Source organism: Centruroides sculpturatus, unplaced genomic scaffold (genome assembly GCF_000671375.1).
Source record: "Centruroides sculpturatus isolate CEXI.00-Female unplaced genomic scaffold, Cexi_2.0 scaffold745, whole genome shotgun sequence".
In the NCBI taxonomy this organism is placed as follows: Eukaryota; Metazoa; Arthropoda; class Arachnida; order Scorpiones; family Buthidae; genus Centruroides; species Centruroides sculpturatus.
In genome coordinates, this window is record NW_019384870.1 from 247,556 (window position 1) to 266,260 (window position 18,705).

The 18,705-nt window shown below is 33.3% G+C and overlaps 2 protein-coding genes across 2 annotated transcripts in view; one reads left to right on the top strand and one right to left on the bottom strand.

Annotated features, from left to right (window-relative positions):
• The first annotated feature begins 5,420 nt into the window (after positions 1-5,420).
• On the top strand, positions 5,421-9,248 carry LOC111630883 (sesquipedalian-2-like). The gene is made up of 3 exons (XM_023375041.1): positions 5,421-5,520; positions 6,568-7,316; positions 9,143-9,248. The coding sequence occupies exons 2-3, from the start codon at positions 6,577-6,579 to the stop codon at positions 9,246-9,248; spliced, it is 846 nt and encodes a 281-aa protein (XP_023230809.1). The 5' UTR covers positions 5,421-5,520; positions 6,568-6,576.
• Positions 9,249-13,255: 4,007 nt separating this feature from the next.
• LOC111630884 (mediator of RNA polymerase II transcription subunit 13-like) overlaps positions 13,256-18,705 on the bottom strand; it is a 145,816-nt gene continuing 140,366 nt past the window's right edge. The window contains exon 29 of the mRNA XM_023375043.1: positions 13,256-15,686. Within this exon, the coding sequence (XP_023230811.1) occupies positions 15,554-15,686 (133 nt within the window). The 3' untranslated portion in view covers positions 13,256-15,553. The remainder of the gene's footprint in view (positions 15,687-18,705) is intronic.

Genomic DNA, 18,705 nt, shown 5'->3' on the forward strand with positions numbered 1-18,705 from the left:
CTTAAAAAGGCCTCCCAGAAGACGCCCCCTAGGCAGATCGCACAAGTGTTGCGTTTCCATAACTAAACAAACATTCAAATATGACGTCGTACTAGGGAGATGGGAATATGTAAACATTTTGTGACAGGGAGTGTTACTAGAATGATAATATCTTAAAAATTCTCAAAATTTTCTTGTTTAAAATAATCTTTACCAAAATCATTTCACTAGAGTATTTTGGTCAATGATCATGCAACAAGTTCTTGCTTATTTAAATACTTACACTTTAATAGAAGCGCTCTATTTGGAAGTACTGCAGAAGAACTTTTAATATGAAAGAATAACGGCAAAAATTTAGCCTGTACAGATACACATTATAGATTAAAAACAGTGCTAAAATATGAATAAATTAATGTATTGTAAATCTGTTTTATAGAAATGTTTGATTTTAATATCAGGAGGATGGCAGATCGGTCGCGTGAGGACAACATTGATGAGAAATATAACAAGGAGGAAAAAGGACTTTAAATTGGTGACATCATATTTAAATGGCTTCTGTCTGTTGTAATTTGTTTTTTTTTTTAAATATTGATAACACGAGTAACTTTAATAAATTATTTAAGAGTAAGTGCTAATATACTTATTACGTAAAGTTAATTTGAATAATCTAATCAAATTTTTGTTCCATGTTAATTGTTATTACTTATTCATTGCTTGCAATATTTATGAGAAAGCTTTCGTGAAAAATAATTGCTTCCTCTTAATAAATTGTAAAAATTCTGATATATATATATCAAAATTCGCGTATAAATAGCCTTTTAACTATGACAGATACATTAATTAAGTCACAAATAGCTTTCAAAGTAGAAATTCATACAGGAAAATTTTGTGGTAAAAATCTGTCATTACGCGCAACTTGTCAACTTTTCAATGGAAAAAACGATTTCACTCATTAACGTTTTTGTTTCTTCCTCGCCTTATCACGTCTGAATTTCTTTAATTAAAATAACCTCGGAATGTGTGTTAATTATGATTTAGAACTTACCTTCTGTTACGCTGAAAAATCTGCTTTACTCTCATATTATGCAAGTTGTTACAGTACTGCATTATTTACAAGTCAGTGATGGTATCTAAAAAGCCTTGCGTATACGCACCAAACAGGTCTTTGGATTATAATCAGTGGTTTGTCTCTAGAAAAAAAAAGCACTGCAAGACAACGTATATTTGTATTTATAGGTAACTCCGTTTCCGAACGGGTCTCTTGTACTAAAATATTTGCTATCATTTCTATTTAAATGCCACAGTCCTGCATACAAACGAAGGTGTGAAAGTTGGATTAGCACGCGACAATGCTTTTAGTCCACGGACCTGTACGAGTCCGTGAGATACTTGTCCGGAGTTTGCTGGTCCATTTTCTAAAAATGCTTTATTTATTACTTAGCAAATGTTTTTAAATATTAATTAAGCTTGAAAAGTGATAAATTTGTACATTATAAACAGTGCGATGTGGACTTTCCCGGTGGACTTTACATCCACGAGGAAGAAAAACGGGAGGTGTTTTCAGGAACGAAGTACAGTAATACCTCGACTTACGCGAACTCGGAATTACGCGATTTTCAAATCTCATCGATTCGTCTTTTGTTTGAGCGCCACGCAACCCTTGATTATTCACTCCCCCCACACTATTGTTCAGCTTACATGTTCGGACGTGTCGCGCGGAATCGACACATAACTACAATTTATTTTGTGTTATTGATTTCTGTGTTTGTTATATCTACGAAGACTCGAGAGACTCTGTGGTGATTTCTTGTAACCGTGAACGAATCAAAAGACGAGATAAGATTAACGAGAACATTTATTAGCTTACATACATCCGACTTGGATTTTACACAAATTGGGAAATCATACCCCGACTTACGCGGTTATCGCTCGGTCCCACCTATCGCGTAAGTTAGGGGTATTACTGGAATGACATCACAGGAAGACCACAAACATGCGCTTAGAAATAGTAATGAATCATCACGTTAATTGGATGCAGCTGTCACGTGATTTTGATCTAATTGCCTCTTTTTCCTTTTAGAAGCACGTGATTGCGTTATATAAAAATGGTCCGGCGAAGTTAATAGGATTTCTTCTGGAACTAAATCATAATATGATGATTTGTTTTTTTCCCATCTCTCTCTGCCCTCTGGGCATCAAGAGGGCCTTATTTAAGGATACCATTTTGGGTTTGCCAGGAATACAATGTGATGGCCAATGGTGAGGTGATGGAGCGGGGCCAACATAGCCAGACGGACTATTCCGTCTACTGGGGTTTTTGACCCGTCCAGATTCGATGTCCTGTCCCCAGAGTGGTGGAATGCCACCTTAACCTTTCGACCATCGGACCGTCGTGTTGGACAGGTTTCCGGTTTATAATAGAATTTCACATTAAAAATCACGATTTTTTATGTGAAGTTTCCGAAGAATTTTTTTTTCATTTTATTCAAGTTCCGTTTTGGACGGATTTTACTATATTATTTTAGTATCAAATGTACTAGAGGTCATCTAATATGTTTGTATTCGGCAAGCTTGTAAGAAAAAAATGAATACGATCCGCCAGAAGCCTACAAAATTAACTTGCGGCCCGTCCCGAAAAGATTACTCATTGTTGATTTACAGCAGCCTCTTCTAAGAATAGGAAGCTCACTACCACAATAAACTGGGAGAAGTGGAAGGAAGATTGGATCTTCCGGAAAGATTTAGAAAAAATTAGTAAAAACATGGAAAATTCCAATCAGGCCGGACGGCCAAGCGTGTAAGATTGGGCTAAAAAAGCCTCAACGGAAACATCCTAGCAAACCAATAGCATAGTCCATTACGTATGAAACGGACTACGCTATTTGTTTGCTTATTTAACTTATCTGCTAATGTGCCGTACACACAGCCACCGTTTATAAGGCATTCAAAATATTGTGAGGACCACCACCCCTCCAAAAATATCTATATATATATTTGTGAACAGTTATTTGTAATAATTTTTGTTTATCTACTTATATCTTTTTCTTATTATGTATTTGTGTAAACCTTAACCAAAGTTGTAAGAGGAAATTCTCCTATTTTACCAATCTAGGGACTCCCCTTTTCCAAATTTAAAATCTACTTAAATTAATTAGAATAAAACAGTTTATTAATTAACTATCAAAAACCTCACAACATGCCAAAGAAAAGAGGAAAAAGCAACCAAATAATCAAAAATTATATAGAAATGAGGAACATTGCATCCCCCTTTGTTTTCGGCAATGTTTACATGAAGAACTTAGTCAAAGCAATCAATGAACAAACAATGACTAAGAACAAAGATGAGTCATGTCGACTCAGAAGATGACCCTAAAAAGGCTGCAAGTCATCACCAAATAAGAAAACACTGTCTCAGCTACAATGATGACACTGCCAATGAGTTATCACCCGATGATGACTTTCTCATGCTGAAAGGGTTTAAAAGGAAAGTCCCAACGAGAGAAAAGTCAGTGCGGTCAGAGAGGAGATACAGCGCAGTTAGAGAAAGTTCAGTCAGAGATGAGGACATGGTCCAGTTAGAGAAAGTGCAGTCAGAGATGAGGACATGGTCCAGTTAGAGAAAGTGCAGTCAGAGATGAGGACATGGTCCAGTTAGAAAAAGTTCAGTCAGAGAGGAGATACAGTCCAGTTAGAGGCAGTCCAGTCAAAAAGGAGGACATCAGCGAGTTAGAGAAATTGCAGTTAGAGAAAGTTCAGTCAGAAAGGAGAGTCAGATATAACCAATTTAAGGACATTTATTAACATAAACGAAAGTTTCGAACAGAATTATAAAAGCCGATTTTGGAAATTTGCCTATTCTTATCTATATAACGAGTGGGTGCCTAACGGGGGTATTCGAACTTACGCGACTCACAACATACCAGATAAACAATATGTCTTCTCTTGTGACGTGGACTTGACGGCCAAGACTGCAGAGGTTCCTGGTGTTCACTGCACTTCGTCTTGTGCTTGCTCGTTTTTGAGTCGTCTTCTCTTGAACCACTTTTCCTCTGGTTGGAGCTGTGTCCACGACTGCTGACTATCTCACTGTCTCTTTCGGACTGTCTTTCTAACTGGACTGTGTCCTCACTCTGACTGCCTTTTTCTGACTGGAGCTGTCTCTCCTTTCTGACTGAACTTTCTCTAACTGCACTTTCTCTAACTTCAATTTCTCTAACTCGCTGATGTCCTCCTTTTTCATTGGACTGCCTCTAACTGGACTGTATCTTCTCTCTGACTGAATTTTTTCTAACTGGACCATGTCCTCATCTCTGCACCTTCTCTAACTGGACCATGTCCTCATCTCTGACTGAACTTTCTCTAACTGCACTGTATCTCCTCTTTGACCGCACTGACTTTTCATCCCTGCCACCAGTTGTGGGGTTAGGGGGCCGTAAAAGGTTAATTAAACCTAACAAGTGTTTAATTAACCTTTTACGGCCCCCGAACCCCACAACTGGTGGCAGGACGAGCAAGCACGAGACGAACTGCAGTGAACACCAGGAACCTCTGCAGTCTTGGCCGTCAAGTCCACGTCAAAAGAGAAGACATCTTGTTTATCTGGTATGTTGTGAGTCGCGTAAGTTCGAATACCCCCCGTTAGGCACCCCCTCGTTATATAGATAAGAATAGGCAATTTTCCAAAATCGGCTTTTATAATTCTGTTCGAAACTTTCGTTTATGTTAATAAATGTCCTTAAATTGGTTATATCTGACTCTGCATTCTTCCTCCTGAGATGCTCATTCCTGGACTTCAGAGTGACTCTTACCCTCGCGCCCTAATCATCCATTTCATCACAAACGGTGGTGTGTCCGATAAAACACACCTGGTGGCAGGACTCTACCTAAAAAGCGTTTAATAAACCTTTAACGGCCCCCGATCCCCACAATATAATACGCTTTTTGGAATCATTTCTAATGTATAAAATCCTTGGGACAAGAATTCGATTTTAAATGATTTAATTTGCGGGCTAACACATACGCTTCACGTTTCTTGCCAAAATATATAATGTAATATCTGCCAATCAGAAGAGGAATTAGAAAGAGTAGTGGCGAGACAAGGACTATATATTACAGTATATAGTCCTTGTCTCGCCGCTACTCTTTCTAATCCCTCTTCTGATTGGCAGATTTTAATTAATATATACATCACGTATATTCAACAATTATAATTTATTTACGGTAAAAAAAAGTTTAGTAAACTAAACGAAAATAAATCGAAATTTTATGCGAGTTAAAATAGCATATTCGTCATATATTATAACGATAAATTAAAAATGATTATAAAAATTGATATTTTCGTTTATCATCTTTTCTTTATATTTAATATTAATTTTTAAATTATTTCACTGTAATTTCTTTTTAATATTAGGAATTTAATAGCAATCGGAAAAGTGCGGGATTGCTATTTCAAAATGGTTCCTTGACGAATGTTGTTATTGTTTGTATGGTGCTATACGTTACGTCAGTCTCCACTAATTTATTAATTAAGGCCTATTAGAAGTAAGGATAGTTTTTACTGATGTATTTACATTAATATAAACTTATCAAGTAAAATAAATTAAGTAACGGGCCGTTAATATCCTGTAATATATAAAACGAAAGAGACGAGATTGGGAGTTGGGATTTTATTATTCAAATTTTACAATTTGATTGGGTTTTTAAGTTTTAAAAACACCTTTTATGCTTTCTATTAACTTATTTTGATACATTATCATTCATAAATATCCATATACATTTGGTAGAAGCCACATTTAGGCAATTTGTCTTAATATATACATGTGTTTGTAAAATTGTAGTTCTGAATGAGGGGTTTGCACACCCCCCTCCAAATTTTAGACCCCCTACATCTATGGGCATGTCTACAGCTTATAAGGTTCCAACCGCCTCCTTTGCAGAACCTTTTAAAGAAGTTTCCGCCCAAGAGATTTTCCTACATAACAAGTCCAATATCTCTGGTCCTGGCATTTATGTCGTAAGAGGTGTATTAAAATTTCCTGTGTAACACGTTTTCCCATATAAGAAATCCCAAAATATCGGTCCCGTTGACAATATTTTAACTACTTGCGAAGTTTCCGTTGGAGACGGATTGTAATCTTTTACTTGCCGTAAGTTACTCCAGATGTTCACCAAATTGTACATAAAACACTTGCACACCCGAAGTGGTTGCTAAATTAGCCAGGATCTTACCGTTTTGACCGTATTCCCTATCTATCGTATTCCCAGCTAACCGTTGATGCCGGTTGCTTTGTCGCCTGCTGTAGTCAGTATATCTTACTTACCTGCAATGTTACGGTATGGTATGTTATATTACCTCAATACTGAAATAAAATTGATTATACAGATAAAAAAATTAATTATCTTCTTTTATAATTCTTGCATAAGAGGTTTTCCTGTCTTAAGATTTTTTATAGCAGTCTCTTTCAAAAAGTACTAAAAACAAACAGGGTTCTACTGTACACACAAATTACCTAAAATTAACTTCTACTTATTGAAAGTATATAAATGAAATTGGGATATTTTAAAATGTAATAAATACTCTTGTTGCAGATTTATTAAATGACCAATATGAGAATTAATGAGAGAAATTTGATAAGCTTTGCGACGTCTAAAACTCCAATCGACAGAGAAGGATTATTAGGAAAAAAAGGCGAAGTGAATAAAAATTTCCAGAAGAGATGGTTTGTGCTGAAAGGCAATTTACTTTTTTATTTTGAGAGGAAAGGTGATAAAGAACCGATTGGTGTCATTATTTTAGAAGGATGCACAATCGAATTGGCCGAAAATGAAGAATACTTTGCATTTAAGATCGTTTTTCACGGAAATGGAAATAGAGTTTATGTTCTTTGTGCGGAGAATCAGGAAGATATGGAAGGATGGATGAAAGTTCTTTCTTGTGCCAGCTACGATTATATGAAATTGATGGTGTCCGAGTTACAGAGGCAGCTAGATGAAATTAGTGAAGCCGAAAAATTTATAAAAGCCGGCCAGTCTCAAAAATTAAAGATGGGTGCTTTGGGCCTGCCGATGAATCGTTCGGATAGTTGTCTGTATAACCAAGGCCAGATGACAAAATCTCGTTTCAATCCCTTTGATAAGTGGAAAGTCGACAGAAATAATTATGGCGACGGTACGGCAGAATTAATCGATATTTCTTCGGATTTAATTCCTAATGCCGAGGTTACATTGAACGTCGGAAACACAACAAGAAGTCAGAGGTATTCATTCAAGCAGCTACACGAATATTACGGCCAAACATTTCGTAGACTGTTTGAAGATATAAATTGTTCAGCTTACATGTTCGGACGTGTCGCGCGGAATCGACACATAACTACAATTTATTTTGTGTTATTGATTTCTGTGTTTGTTATATCTACGGAGACTCGAGAGACTCTATGTGGTGATTTCTTGTAACAGTGAACGAATCAAAAGACGAGATAAGATTAACGAGAACATTTATTAGCTTATATACATCCGACTTGGATTTTACACAAATTGGGAAATTATACTCCGACTTACGCGGTTATCGCTCGGTCCCACCTATCGCGTAAGTTCGGGGTATTACTGTATTTTAATCTCTTAATATGGAGAAAAGATTTTGTTGTTTTGCAGTTTACTTTCTACAATAAAATTTAAAAAAAAATACACAACAATCTCATTGAGAATAGATGAGATGTGGAGTTGATGTGATATTTCTCTGAAAATTCTCAAAGGAATATTTTATAATCAACAATAGTTTAAGTGAAAACTATCATTTATCTTCATTTCTCTCTCACTCATATTAACACAACACGAAATAGAAACTCAAATTTTACGATTCGGAAACTTTTAAGAACATTTTAATTACCAACTATAGTTGTAATGATTTGAAATTAATTAGATAACAATATCCATAACTCACTTCAAAGATATCAGAATATTAATCATTAAAAAATTATTTTAAAAACATTTTCAATCAAACAAAAAATATTACAAGATAAGTTACTTGAAAATATGTAAATTAAAATAGTCTAATGTGAACATTTAAAGTTATAGCATTTGGAAATAATGAAAAATTAAACCTTTTCCTATGTCAAATCTTGAGTTGGAGTTTATATTCTGTCTATAGTCGTTGAAGTTTTGTTTTTCAAAAATGTATAGAGTGGCTACAAAATCCCTATGCACGAAATTGTGCTCCGAGCCTCCCAATTTTTCTTTCACTTTGCCCCGAAGGCTCTTCAAGTTCCTCGTGGGTTCGGCCAATATATCCTGTACAGATCACCCCAAAAAATTCCCGGTGCTTTCGACCGCCCGGGTCACCAGAGCGGTAGTTCGACGCCTTAACCGCCTGCAGCCATCTTGCCTGCCAATTCCTTTTATATACTGCATTTCCTTCTATTAGGCCACTTAGAAATTCATGAAAAATTTCCTTTTTTACTGAAACTATGTGAATTACAAAAAGCTAGCGAACGCTGTTGCGGGTTAAATCCAGCATTAACTTAAAATAAAAGGAATTTATTCATCATATTTTTCAATCTAGTAAATGTACGCATTTAATATAAAGTTTCAATTTACACTTTCCTTTGGAGCACAGAATGCAATTTTAAATATAAGAAAACTATTTTACCACTCAGACAAATACTTTTTTTCTTTACTCTTTCAACCTGTGGTCACGAAGAGGGCCTCTTTTAGCAAGCTCATTATGGGTTCGGCCAGGCCTACAATGGGACGGCCGGGTCTCTCCAGTTTCTCGAAAAGTGTATTCTATTCCTCGGTATCTCAAAATAAAGTGTGGTCATCAGCATCGCCAAAATTTGTCTTGCTCTCCATTTTTTTCCTAAATCTGACTGGTGAGGGACGTGGCCCGACAATACAAGTATTAACGAATTAAAAAACCTGTATATGAATGTGCACATGCTCTCTAAACAAAAACAACAGCTCGTAGATATTAATACAACTGGATAAGCAAACAAATTGGTTTGGTTATCCAGTGTATTAATGTCGCTTTACTAGGGAACGCGCTCAATTATTTTCCGTAATTATGTATTCTATTAGTAACTAGCAGATATGTCCGGCATTGCCCGGCCAAAATGTAAGAGGGATAAACGTTTAAATGAAAACCATATAAAAAGTTTGATTATTTTAGTGTACCGTTGGCAAGTTTATCACGAAGTATCAAGGATATCAAATCGGGAAGAAAGGTGTCCAGATTTCACGAAAGTCTATATATTCCTATATATTCCGGTGAATAAGTATGAAAATTTTGGTGAGGATCGGACAACGGGGTTTAGGGGTTTTAATTAATAACGAGGGATGAAATCGGGGAGGGGTGGGATGTTCAGTTTTCGTGGTAGTCTGTTTTCTTCAGAGTCCGAGTTAAGCAAAAATAATTTGCAGCAGATTGACCAAAACAGCTGAGAGAGAGAGAAACATCCGCGGTGTCTAGTCAATTGAGAACACTTCGATGAATTTTCTTTCACTGACTTGAAAATCGACCATTACTATATTACGAGTGTAGCCTATACCTTTTGAATCACTATTCCACAAAAATTTGGATTTGGAAAAGGCCATAGGAAGATTTCACTGTTACGGAAAGAAATCTTATTCGATCGAATTACCTTTCGATCTTTCCTCCCAAGAAATATAAAAAATCGCTCGTTTGTTTTTGCAAGCAATCTTCTTAATAGAATCTTAAGTGTACCCGTTGAATTCTCATTCTACAATTTTCCATCACCGATAATATTTAGTCCTTCCAACTGTATTATGTGCACGGTAGAATGTCTACTATAAAGTGAATGTTAACAAAATTTAGAATATCGGCAATGCTTGCATTTCAAAAAGTCTCCATTCCAGTTTTTTCCGTAATGTCTATTCTGCTTAGTCACCACGTGGTTTAGCTCCCACCAGTGGCCAAGAGGTCTTCGTACCCTGCACACTGGGAGTTCGATCGTGGGTTCGCGCCTCGCTCAGACAGGCTGGCCACGTGGAGTTTTCCGGGCTTTATCCACGCTGTAACGCCTAAATAGGGGCCAGTTTCTCTTAAAAAGACCTCCCGGAAGGCATTACTCTAGGCGCTCAAGTGTTGCGTTGCCATAACTCAAACAAACCAAACTACTACGGGGTTCCCGGACAAACAAAAAACCCACGGAGGAGGGCGAGAATTCGACGACGGTTCCACGACTTCCAAAGGAATTCGACTTCACCCGACAGAATAATTCGAAAAGCTTTTTAAACATTCTTCAATTGTATAAACGCTAATTCATTAGAAATCAATCAATTTTTTTTATTTAAGGGCGCATCCACACATTCACCAAGAATAAAAATTGCAGGAAGATTTTGTCGCTATATTTTCCAGCCACTTAAGTTGCATTGTCTTACAATTGCACGATTAAAACACCATAGTTTAAAATAATAGGATATCGCACTGCTTAAAAATTCAGTTACTATTCTGAAAGCTTCGGTGCTGTGACCAAATAAGGAAGAAATCTTATACTGTAAATCGTTCCGTAGCAGCGCCATTTTTTACTTATCGAATAAATGGCACGTTATCTTATGAGCGAAAACAGCAATTGCTCGGGACCCCAAACCAATCTTTTATCAGAATATTCCCCAAAGAAAAATGTCTGAAGTCAACACTACATGGGGCCCTTTAATTCAAATTTTCCTGGGCCCCACAAAGTTATAAACACGCTACTGTATCGAATTATAAATTTAAGTTGATCTAAATGACGCATCTGGCGTCAAATCATTTTACCATTACCGCACGTCGTCGTTTATGCGGATAAAAATTACTGTTCGCACGCGTTTTGTGATTTCCTGTTTTGTCTCATTTCAGGTGATTGGGCGCTTTTTATTCACTAAGGCTCCACGTAACAACGAGAGATTTTCTTTCGTAACAGCGTAGCGTTTAATTTAGCATTCAGAAGTTAGGTGTATGACCAATTATACCGGCAATCCAGTAGCGTTCCGGTTCCGATTACCATTAGCAACGAGTTTTCTTTTCGATCACACGTGACTACGTAGCTGTTGTCGGGTGTTTACTGTTTATGATAATCTGCTTTATCCTAGATTCATTTGAAACAACTGTTTACTTAACAAGTAAAACATAATTAAAATTCATTGTCATTGGATTTAGAAGGCTGAAATTTTGAGGACATGTTACATTATACAAAGCAAGTTATATTTAAACTTGCTTTGTATCAACAATCTTGATATTATTAAGTTTCAAGAACGTAGTTTGATGTTGCGCTTTTATTGGCGTTGGTTGGTGACGATTTCATTTTGGGGTTTCACAATACGGAAACCATAAATATATCGAAATCATGCTTCTAGCAATAAACCAACCAAATTGTTTATGGCTGGCTTTATTTTTTAAAACTTCTTCCCGTTATTTCTATCAGTTCTTCATAAAATGGACGATGATAGATGGAAATAGGATAATTTAAAAATATCGCAAGTTTTAGCGAGTGATATTTTAAGAACTAGATTTAAGTCGATTCGATCCGAACTCTAAAAGAAACTATTCTGTTTTGAACCTCACAGTCCATTACTTTCTTCACAGTAAATCTTTCTTCTAAAAATATTGCTTCCGAAGATTTTAATACTTCAAACTAGTAACTTTTTTCATACCATTACAAAATATCTACAGTATGAATGAAACCCCTGTCATGGCCAGTTTGGCTAGTGTCAATATTCCTTATAAATGATTCACAATTAGCATTAGAGGTTGTGGCCGACGTTTTCATCGCGAAAACGTAGGCCGCAACCTCTCTATTATTACAATTAACAAACAGCAAAAGTCATATCAAACTATTGCAGGAAATTTTTCAAAATACTGTCAAACATTGGATAGTTTGATTGCCCACTAGGCTAGTGGGCAATCAAACTACCTATACCTATACACATACCTATAATTCATTTATCGTAAGTTGGTACCTACTGTAAACAAACTGACACATCCCCTTTGTTTATTGGTTTAAACCTACGTTCATCAATTAGAAACCGCGTTGCATCTCATTCGTCCGCAGAAATTAGCATTTCGGTTTTGTTTTCCATCCATTACAGTAACTATTGTTGTTTCAAACTTCTGATACAGATGATTGATGAAGTAAATTTACACTATAATTATATTAAATAATTTTTTAATTATATAAATATCACGTAGGTAAATTCAAACATTGCCATAACATTTTTAGTTGGAGGTTTGCGAATGATCTTTAAGAATTGCAGGAGAATTTGCTTTTTGTTTTGTTTTATATCTATTGATATTTAATAAAATAATTGTGTAGATAAAAATTCTGAAGCATGTTCAACCACACAATTATAAATATATTTTGTGTTTAAACAGCTACGTAAAAATGTCAGAAAAGTTTTTATAGCCTACTTTAAGTATTATCTCTGTAATTTTTAAATAGCTGTGACCACTCTTGATCTGCTTTAACACGTGCAGAGAAAGGGGCTAACTTAGGGTGACTAGATATTGACATAGTCAAAGTAGGACATTTGAAGTTTTATAATGCTTCCCAGCAGGACATTTGACAACCCAGCTTAAAACAATAAAAATCAGTAGTAAAAAAAAGCACAAAACACTAAAAATTGATAAGTAAATATTTTTAAATTGATATACTATTATTGTTGTTTTAAATACTACTCTTTGTTGCAATTGTACCCATTATTTAATATAAAAATATGAAAAGAAAAGTTTATTATTATTAATGACTACGTATTGACCCAGTAGTAGTTATCTGTGAAAGTAGGACATGTCCTCCCACAGTAGGACGGGTGGTCACCCTGGCTGAACTGGTCGACATGTGTATAGCCACTTGTGATTCACCAAAGAAAATCTTCGGCGGATTGATACCGATAAAATGTTTGTTTACAGTAGGTGCCAACTTATGTTAGATAACAGGGACCTCGAAAATGGATAAAAATTAACGTCATTAGTTTGTCATAAAATTATGTAGAAGGACCGTTAATTTTCAGTGTCTAGGGGACTTAATCTACAACAGGTTTATATACATATCGTTTTTAAAATTAATTCTTATTCTCATATTTCTAAACTATATTTAAATTTCATAAAAATTACGTAATACACGAACTCAAGTGTCTACTCCACTTATAAAGGTTCCAATTTAAAACTAATTATCATCTTATAACCTCGTAGTTCATAAGTACATTCCTGTCAATTAACTAAAATTTAATCATAAATTCTTCCCAGTACAAATTATTTATACGCTTTATAGATATTAGCTANATATAATTTATATAAATGACTATCAGCACAACTTATATTATCAACTACAATGCTTATTTGGAGATTTTCCCCCCACATGATTTTTAAGTATGTTTGACATCTGTTTGGCAAATATTGCTTACTCAATTAGCAATAATTATTTTAGGTTTTTATTATATACATTTGAGGGAACCTTCATGTACTTTTTTCTTATAACAAGGAAATAAAATGTTAATGTTCATGACTGGAAATGAAGACAATTTCTTACAAAATGGTATAAATGACTAATAAGTCAAAAAACATTTAATCGGACTACTATGATCATCCAAAAAGTGCTGGTAAGACATAAGCTCTCTCTCTTTACTAAAAGATGAATGTTTTGTGTTTGGTGCATATATATACATACATATATATATTATAATATTTATATTATAATATATATACATATATGTAATATATATTTTATATACATTCAGGTTATATATATTAACAGTGTTTTTAATTGCAATGTCTGTCACAACAGGCAGCATATATTGCTCCTCCAAAATGCTCATATTGCTGGTTTGTTGATTTGAAGAAATTGCTGCAAAATTGACATTCTTTTTTTCCACTTAGAACAAAAACATGATCACTAGAGATAAATATCATAAATAGGTTTTAAAAAAATTATATAGAAGTGTAATGATTAATATAAACATGTGTACCTTTTTTAATATATAGATTTTACTGTGGGCAGGTCCATAATCCTTTTTTATAATCTATCGATATAAATATATCAAATATAATGGAAAATGTTCTCTGTGCATTTCCAAAGGTATTCATAGTATAATATACATAATATATATAGTTTTCTGATTCTGTAATGAGCTAGGTGAAAATACATAATGATTGTTTTATATCCCTTTTTTGAGTTATAGAAAGGAGGTTATATCACTCAATATGTGATGTTAGATTGTACAAATGCTTTTTGGGATGATATATCTTCACATCTGATGTTTTTTTTTTACTTTGCAACAAATGGAACAAAAAATGATATTTTCTTTTCTGCTGAATAAAATATACATAAACTGTCTTAATTAGCATTGTTATAAATTTTTCCCTTGTTATCAACATCACATTAAATATTCTAAAATAGTCTGTCGTGCATCTGAGTGATACTGAATGCAATGCTGAAATTAATATATTACGTGCTAAAGATCAAGAAACAAATATTTGTCAAATACTTTGTTTCTTATTTTCTGCTATATGTGATAGCCATGCCTAAAAATTGGCAATGGCAATAACTGATATACAATGGTAAGAGCATGTGTTATGTTCACATATGGATACATCTTTTGCCATAATGTAATCAAATTGCTAAAACATCAGCCTTTGTTACAGCGTACATAGTGATCACTCAACAATTATAACTACATGATTAATAGAAGTGTCAAATTTGTTCTGTAAAAAGTCAATCAAATTTGATATATACTGTACAATATTCTGTACAAATTTTCAAAAAGAATTAATGCCTCTTGAAGATCAATGTCCAGACAAACTACAACAGTTGCTTAAGTGAATGTTCATTTTAACAACATTCCATTTGTATAATCAGCTTATAAGTAGCTAAGTTTTGAAATTTGGTAGGAAGAATGTCAATACAAAATGTACTAACAAATCTGTAGTTCTTTCCTTGGTTTCCAGCACAATATATACAAAATAAATAACACTGCATTCTTGATAAAGTGGTTGTACTTGGCATTAAATAGTTTACAGAGAAGAACGAATCACATTTGTGATTAATCTGTTGAGCCTTCTTTCTGAATGACATTTGCTGATCGATTCTGAGGCATCAAACTCTTTGTTACATGATCTTAGACCAAGAAGGCAAGATTGCCTTGTTAACAAATCTTCATTACATATATACAACAGTTTTATCTGCTTAACAGTTTCCATTGATCCTTAAAACAATTGAAAGCAGATATCACTTGCAACTTTTTAAATTTGCACACGAAATTTTCCTTGATAAGTTAAAATGAATGATTTATTTTTGCTCTTCTATTTTCTGGGCAAAACAGTTGTGATCTCTTCACAGTTAAAAAACAGATCATCCTGATATGTCAAAAGTTGATTTCTGACAGGATTTCTGTATTCAATAGTTTCTTTCAACAATGTCCAAAGAAAATAAAACACTTATAAAACTGGTAAGAAGTCTTTCATTAAGACCTTCTGTTAAACAGTGTGGCCATAAAACAAGAGGCTCACATTTGTGATTAATTGCAAAATAGATGTATAAAAACCCGGGTACCAAGTTGTTCCCTGAACTGCTTGCTAACTTTTATGATGTCACACAAGTGCTTCAACAGCATGATAAAGTTGTGTTAAAACTTGTATATGCACGGGAAGGCAAGATCGACGATCGTGTGTTGTCGGATCAAGAGAAAGCCAAGACAATGCATTATAGCCTTCTAGAACATACCTATAGAAAAATTAAATAAATTATAAATTTAAAATATTCAAAGAATTTCTATAATATTAATTACATTAGCTTAAATATTAAATATAACATTTTAAAAATGTAAATGGAAACTGTAACCTGCTGTTAAAAATCATTTAGAAAATATCAAATTTAATTATTTATTAAGGAGAGGCAATATAGAAATTTTAAGTCAATAATTGATCAGTTTATATAACAGAAATATAGGGAAAAATATGTCAATGATTTATGACCTAAACTATTTTTTGTTTTCTAATCATTAACAGATTTAAGATATTTAAATATGTTAATTAAGAATCAGAAACCATTTTAATTATTCCAAGTAAGAATTCTTCCCAATATTTCTGCATAATCAAAACTATTTCTTGTGTTATTTATTTTCACATGCTTTGACCACTATAATTATTTAAGGTGAAAAATGTAATAATTTTTTATTTATAAGTAATTTAAGAATACAAAGCACATTTTTTTGTAATCATATTTATCAATATGATTACAAAAATTCTGTTTTGTATTCTTAAATTACTTTTGAAGTTTACAAACAGACTAATAAAGTATACGTATAATTAACTTAAATAATTTTATTACTGTTATAATATGAATAAAATTGGTGATATTTCTAAGTACAGTATCAAATTATTATAATTCTATGTAAGTCTACAGGCTTTGGAACAGAAAATGATTTCAAAATAAGTGAGAATAGTAACTCCCAGAAACGAAAAAGTCACTAAACATTGACTGAAATAAAATTAGTTGGCCATGATGATATACATTATTTGTAAGGAGTTGAGTCCAAATGTTATTTCATGTTTATGGGTTTTGTTTCATTTGACGTTATAATTTAGTTCAAGAACATTTTTTGTTTAAAGGACAACAACTTATTTTCATTATTAACTAATAGTAATTATAAATAAAGCAATCATAATTTAGAACTAATGCTTGCACAGTGTCTAGATGTTTGTGTGCATTTCTCGCATGTTTGCACAAAAAATTTGTTTCTTGCTTCTGCATAAACGGTGTCGCAGTTGTGAATTCTGGTTCAAAACGTTTGTTTTCATGTGTTTTTCCCCTGTTCTCATGTTTGCACAAATGTACCTCTATAGCAAAGACTCAAACAGACTCCAGTTTCTGATGAAACCGACACTTGAGAATTTCTGAGTTCCGGTTTCGAGTGTATCGAATCCAAGTTGGTTGATCAAAATTAGCAAAAGGGGTCACTAATTACCCATTCATATATCTGTATATTTTGATCTGTTCTTTATTCATTTTTTAAAGAACATAACCATAGGCTAATAAGTACCAGGTTGGTCAGCCAGTTCGGTAATTAAACATGAGAGGTGTCTATTAAAACACATACGGCATGTCTCTTAACAAATAATAATAATTCAGAGAAAAATTGCCTGTATATTTACTGTTCTTTCTAATGAGTTATCTTCTTAAATTCTGCAAGTTAAAATTTTTAATTGGCTAAAATTATTAATTAGAAAAGTTTTCAGAGACGCAAAATTATTAAAACTTAAAACAAGACATTTCATTAAATAAAAAAAATCCAGAAATGAAATGCATAACTTTCCTGACGAAAACATGATGATATAATAGAACAAATTTAAAATCTGTTTGTGACACCATCCATTACGAGATTTGTTAAAAAACAACTTTTATATTATTAATTAATAATTACAAAACTGCAAATAGTTTAATTTTGAGGGTAGAGAAGAGTTTTATATAAAATTATAAATGTTAATAATGAGTAAAATCTTCACCAACTCCACTCGATTTATGACACATGACCCCTTTCTATCTTCCCACTCCTCTATCTATAACCACCAAAATTTAATAGCATCAATATACACAAGCTACCCGCTAAATTTTGTTTCTTAATCATTACCCCATCTGAGATATTAAACAAAATAGATGCCAATACAAAAAAACTCTGAGATCAAATCTGACATGATTCCAATATTTTCCCATGTTATATACATAACAAGCTGGGAAAGTAAAACATTGTTTTTATTTATTATTCATCAATAAATCCTATAATCTGTTACAAAGCTATAAATTTAATAAACTTTCCAAATTTTATAAAATATTAACAAACTTGAAAAAAAATTTAATCGGTAATTTTGTTACACTATCAAAATTATTAGAACAAAAATTGACAAATGATAAATAGTGTCATTTTAAATTACGTTTATCATTTTCTGCACTTGGTTTTCATTTTTACACTGGTTTATAGACTTTGCACCCTCAAATTGGAGGTGCAAAGATTAATTGTGAGGGGCTCAAATGAAAAAAATACTGCACTTTGAAAAAACTTTTGTCAACGTTAGACTGTGTGCTCTCAAATTTATGATATTGCATAACTAACATTTTTAAGACCTCAAAAGTCGCATAATAACATGAAGTTTTCAACATGCAACAAGAGAATGACGTTATGGGCGATTTAAGTATTTAAACATTAATGAATGGAGTGATGTTTGACAGCTTGGCATCACAAAAATGCTGTTGCCCATAATGGCAGAAAAAGCGAGAAATAGTGCTACATCGGCAAAATAGTTAAGAATAAGCGACTAATTTAAAAATAGTGATCCATTCTGAGACCTGAAGTCAATCAATAGTGACTCTAATCTTTAAAGTTTTAAAATTTAAATAAAAACATTTTAAAGAAAAAAAATACACTAGTTTTTGCTTAAATAATATATATACAGGTTAGCATATCAGAATTAAATACAATCCCATTTATCTACACTAAATGAGCCCAGACCCAATTAATCAAAATTAGTGCATCATCAAAATCTAAAATTCCATACTGAAAGTACTTTTTAATGATTAAAAATAAACTTACATGCTTTACTGACTTGAAAACAATAGGAATGTTAAAATTACTTATATGGTAATGTTATTTGGTATTTGGTATATACAAACAGTATGGTATGTAATCAACAAAAGTCACTCAGCAAATAATAAACTACACCACAACACCTTAAGTTGCTGAGAAAAA

Coding starts and splice junctions, on each gene's coding strand:
- LOC111630883 (XM_023375041.1), top strand. CDS start 6,577: ATGACCAATATGAGAATTAATGAGAGAAATTTGATAAGCTTTGCGACG. Junction 7,317..9,142: donor ATAAATTGTTCAGCTTACAT/GTTCGGACGTGT, acceptor TGATTATTTTAG/TGTACCGTTGGCAAGTTTAT.